Raw genomic sequence first — 5,553 nt, 5'->3', positions numbered from 1 at the left:
CCTCAAAGCCTCCCCTCCCCCAGCTGTGATATGAGGATCCTACTAACACCTATCCCAATACTGAAATCCTCTGCTTCTGCTCCCCCCAGTGAGGATGGGGCAGCCCCTCCTCCCTTGGAAGTGACAGTCCCACTCCAAGAGTGGCATCCTCCTGAATGTGCCCTGAGTGTGCATTCCTAGCCCTGCCACTGGCCTGCTGAGTGACCTTCGGCAAATCACTTTCCCTCTCTGTGCCTCGTTTTCCCTTCTGTAAAATGGGGATAATGATATAAAGTGATTTGAGATCTACAGATAAAAAGTGCTAGATAAGAACTAGCTATTAGTTTTGGAATGAAAAGCTGAAAATTTCCACGAAACAACGATTCTGGCAAAATGTGTTTTGATAGTGTTAAAACATCAGTTCCAACAGTATCAAGCCATTTCATTTTGATTTGTTTTGTTTAGACTTTTATATTAAAACACTAAATATAATATATGTGCATAATATTAATTATATATAATTATGTTTAATGTTTTATATTATATTAAAAGTCTAAAAGAAATTAATCTAAAGGAAACATTTTGACTTTTCTCCATATAATAATTTCATCCAAGTTGACATGTGCCCACAAAAGGTTTCAGTTTCAACAAAACTGCATTTTTCGATGGGAAACTGTCTTATCAAAAAGTTTGGACCAGAACTAGTTATTAGTATTGCTGAAGGCTGGGCGCCCCCCAGTGGAGGGGGAAGACGGGAAAGAGTTTAGTCTGATTTTGATTCTCTGCTGATTTGTAATGAAGGGAGATATGCTGCTTTGGGGGAGACTGGTGCATTTTATGAGTGGGGAAGTGTGTAGTCGGAAATAGGAGGGGAGGAATGTGTGTTGGGGGCAGGGGGTTCATTACATCTGTAAGAACAAATGTGCCTATCTGATGCTCTGTTCCAACTGTTTGATATTATTTTTGTTGTAACAGTTCCCCAAGAACCTCGCTGTCTCAGCTATGCCCGTGTTGTGAGGTGTCATATCTTCTAGAGCCTGCCCAGTCTAATTGCGGAAAGCTTCTGGCAGTGGTAATGTGCTGCGTGTATTGATCAATTCTCTTACAGTGCTGTCAACTGCTCAAAGTTCTGTTTTAGCTGTTAATGGGCTTCCCTCTTTAATGGGGATTTGGAAATCCCTCCACTTCAGGAATTCCCTCTTTTACAGATCTCAAGTAAATGCCCAACATGCCTCACCGGACCATTCATCTCTTCCGTAAGGGACTTTGGCTCCATGACAACCCAACTCTGCTGGCCGCACTGGAGTCCTCAGAGGTTGTGTATCCAGTCTACATTCTGGATAGATTTCAGAGTAGCAGCCGTGTTAGTCTGTATCCGCAAAAAGAACGGGAGTACTTGTGGCATCTTAGAGACTAACAAATTTATTAGAGCATAAGCTTTCGTAAATAAATTTGTTAGTCTCTAAGGTGCCACAAGTACTCCTGTTCTTTATTCTGGATAGAAAGTTCCTGATATCTGCAATGAATATGGGAACTCTGCGCTGGCATTTCCTGCTGCAGTCCCTCGAGGATCTGCAGAGGAACCTAACTAAACTGGGCTCTTGCTTACTGGTTATTCAAGGAGAGTATGAGTCAGTTCTTCGAGACCATGTTAAAAAGTGGAACATTACCCAGGTGACTCTAGATGCTGAGATTGAACCATTTTACAAAGAGATGGAGAGGATCATACAAGTTCTGGGGGGAGAGATGGGATTTGATGTGCTTTCTTTGATGGGCCACACGCTTTATGACATCAGACGGTACGTAACTACCACAAGGCAATTTCTCAATGATCTTTTGTTTATGTTTAGTTTTAACAAATATCAGTGGGAAATGCCTAGTGATTCTGATTCTTTTAGATTCTAATATTTGAGCTTTTAGAGAGTTGAGCTTCCTGGGATGAATGTAACATTGTGTGTCAGTCAGTAAGGACCAGAGGAGGGAATGCACATGAATTGGAATTGGAATTAGAATTGGGGCTGTGACTTGGTATGCTAGTTATAATGTTTTATTAATATGCACCCTTTGGCCGGTGGGTTTAGTTCAATCCTTTATATAATCTACTCTTTAAAAAACAAAATCTAAATCGGCATGCAATTATGGTTTTTTTACCCATTTCATCTGATTATATCAGTGTTTATTTTCAAGCATTAGGGGTTTTCTAATCAGCTTAATGTTTTGCCCATGAAAGAAATTAAAATGCAAACACCACCAATCAGATACTGTTTGTGGTTTATTCAAAACCGAATGGCTGCAGATATTGGAGATTTATTATGAATTTGGAGATCAAATCGTGTTTTACATTATTAATTAATAAACTGCTGATCCTGTAGACACTTGCGCATGTGAGCAAATCTGTATATATGGAGCGCCCTGTTGAATTCAAAGGGGTATTTGCATGCATAAATTTATTCACGTGGATAAGCATTTACAGGATTGGGGCCTCAGTAATTGATTGCTAGACAGAAGTGACAGCAAAGGAGGGCTCGATCAACATTTTAACTTCTCCTGTCTGCATATTTTGATGATTGCTAGTATATAGGTAATTCAATTGTTTTTGGCTGGAGGATTAAATTTATGATTGCTCGTGGGTGCTATGGAGAGATGGAAATCTGTCAAGGTCTGAAACTACATCTTGTTCCCCATGGGGAGAATTCCCCGTGGCAACAGAAAGGCCCGTTTTAGTCACTGCCACTCCATCTGGGTGCTGGGCTCTGCCCCCACAAAGCAAATTGCATGATTGAGGCCTTGAGTGGTCACTATCTTTCATAATAAGGCTGATTTCCTTCCACTCCTCTATACACCACATCCCACAAAAAGAGTTGTGTGGCCTTTGGTTCTTGCAGGTGTCATCTGTGGCCAGGAAAATTCCTTTTTGTTTTACATTTCTTGCTAGTGCAAAGATTGTAAGTGGATTTAAAAATAAAAAACATTTTGGAAACCAACATGGATCTAATCCATTGAAATTAATAAAAACAGAGTCTTTCCAATTCTATTCATAGTCTGTTTAAAAAATTGTAAAACTTGCAACCCTGCAAGTGGATTGGTCCAAGTGGACCTGGACACTTGCACAGAATTCCATTGAAGTCAGTGGGGCTTTGCATAATGGACTGTGACATCTGTACCAGGAACCTCATAACAGGGATGTTCCATCTCTATGCTATAGCCAGTTTATTCATCAGCTCTGCTTGCATGACTGACACCTGCCGCTTCCATTTTCTACATGGTTTATATTCATACTACAAATGGTCTTGTCTTGTTCAGGATTTTGGACATGAATGGTGGGACTCCCCCCTTGACATACAAAAGATTTCTTCATATCCTCTCTGTACTCGGGGACCCTGACATGCCTGTACGAAACCTTACAGCTGAGGATTTCCAGTAAGTAATTTTCATACAGCAAAAATAGACAACCCAGTAAAGAGCTCTTTCTCTCTTATCATCATGAGGGAAGGATTTGGACAGTTTAAATGACACTATTAGATGATATATTGCATTATTTGAACATGTAATTAAATAATGGGTTATATGTACAAAGAATGTGCAACTATGACTAAGAGGGTTAAAATAATAATAATACTTAATACTAAATTATTATTATTTATTATTTATTGCATAGCATCTAGGAGACCAAGTTATGGACCAGGTCCCCATTGTGCTAGGCACTGGGCAAACACAGAACAAAAGACAGTAACACTTGGATGTGTAAGCAAGGGAATATCGGTGGCATTACCTCAGTATGTTACATTGGTGAGACCATTATTGGGATACTGTGTCCACTTCTGGTGTCCATACTTTAAAAAGGATGTTGAAATAATTGAAGGGGTTCAGGGAAGAGCTACAAGTGTAATTTGAGGTCTGGAAAACCTGCATTATAGTGAGCCGTTAATGAAGCACAATCTATTTAGTTCATCCAAGAGTCTATAAACTGATCATGGTCTATAAACACCTACATCAGGAGATGGTTTCTAACAGCAGAACACTTTCTAATCTAGCAGACAGAGGCATGACATGAGTCAATGGCTGGAAGTTGAAGCTAGACATAATCAGATAGATTTTTACAAGTAAAGGTAATTAACCTCTGGAACAACTCTATTCTGTATAAGTCTTATATCGTGCTTCTCAGCGTAGTATCTGAGCACCATCCCACAATGCATTAAGCAGTGACAAACATCCATCATGTGTTGCTTGGTCTCTCATTCTCTCCCCAGGGGAGAAGCATATGCAGTGGAATATCTTGTTTAATAGATATTTAAAAAAAATACATGTTGCTATGTGCTTGTTAGAGAAGGCAAGGTCTCTTGGAGTGGAAGGTTGTATGGTTTGTGATGGTCCTTAGTTCCTGGGGCAGTTCATTTCACTGTCTCAGTCTGACCTCCAAGGAAGTTTTGTCTCCTGCACAGACAAGCTTTACCCTTACAGTAGATAGTTCCATTGGACCAGAGGAGTGGATTTGTTGACCACAGTCTACACATCCTGGAGTTTTAGGCTCTTTTCGATACTGTGGGCCATGCCATGGAGTGCCTCGAAGATAAGGACTGAGACCTTGAACTTGATTCAACATTCTATGGCAAGCTAGTGTAGGGAACAGAGGATGGGTGTCATATATTCCAGGTAGCCTGTGATGCTGAGCAGACACATAGCAGTGTTCTGGACTAGTTCTGTTTTTTAAGTGCTGAAACTCATGCCCAAGTGTGTTGCATTGCTGTAGTCCAACTGAGAAGTGACAAAGTCTTGAATAACAAGCCAGGTTATCGGCCACCAGAATGGGACGGAGTCTCCTAACCAATCGGACAGGATAGAAAGCATTACTTGTGAATGCTGCTGTCTGAGAGCCTAGCATCACCAAGGAGTCCAAGAGTACTCCTAACTGTGAACTGAATTGACCAACTGTGGGTGTGAACCTTCAACCAAATTGTTCAAAATGCCCTGCCCACCAGTGTTGCCTCTGTCTTGCTCGGGTTCAGCTTCCGCCAGCTGTACTTCATCTGTGAGCTGATCTCATCCAAGCACTGGGCCATCTTGATGGTAGTGGTGTGGTCATATGTTGTGAAGGACAGATAGAGCTGTGTGTCATCTTCATATTGCTGGCAGCTGAGTCCATGTTTTCTGACCAGTTCACCTAGTGGCTGCATGTCAGTGTGGTAAAGACCTGGAGAGAGAATTGATACTTGTGGCATTCTACAGCTGAGAGGTCTAATAGTGGAGATTTAGTTACCCATCACTTCTTGTTGGGTGCATCCCTCCAGGAAGGACTGAAACCATTTTAGTGTATTACCCTGTTTCCCTGTTTCCCTGTTTCAGGTGAGACAGCAGTGCCCAATGGTTGACAGTGTTGAATGCTGCAGAGAGGTCCAGGAGGATGAAAATGAACATTTGTCCTTCATCAGTTGACATAAGGAGATCATCCATCTGTGCCACTAAAGCAGTTTCGGTCCCCTCTCTAGGCCTGAATCCAGATTCTGCCAGGTCTAGATTATTGGATTCAGTTAGATGAGCTTGTAGTTGACATTTAGCTAACTTTTCTGTGAGCTT

At 41.2% G+C, this 5,553-nt stretch overlaps 1 protein-coding gene across 1 annotated transcript; it reads left to right on the top strand.

Moving 5' to 3' along the window:
• Positions 1 to 1,207: 1,207 nt before the first annotated feature.
• On the top strand, positions 1,208 to 3,403 carry LOC101945424 (cryptochrome-1-like). Its single transcript, XM_008174731.3, has 3 exons — positions 1,208 to 1,342; positions 1,486 to 1,778; positions 3,283 to 3,403. The coding sequence occupies exons 1-3, from the start codon at positions 1,208 to 1,210 to the stop codon at positions 3,401 to 3,403; spliced, it is 549 nt and encodes a 182-aa protein (XP_008172953.3).
• The last annotated feature ends 2,150 nt before the right edge of the window (positions 3,404 to 5,553 follow it).

This window comes from Chrysemys picta, chromosome 4, assembly GCF_011386835.1.
Source record: "Chrysemys picta bellii isolate R12L10 chromosome 4, ASM1138683v2, whole genome shotgun sequence".
In the NCBI taxonomy this organism is placed as follows: Eukaryota; Metazoa; Chordata; order Testudines; family Emydidae; genus Chrysemys; species Chrysemys picta.
This window is presented reverse-complemented; position numbering and strand designations above follow the sequence as displayed.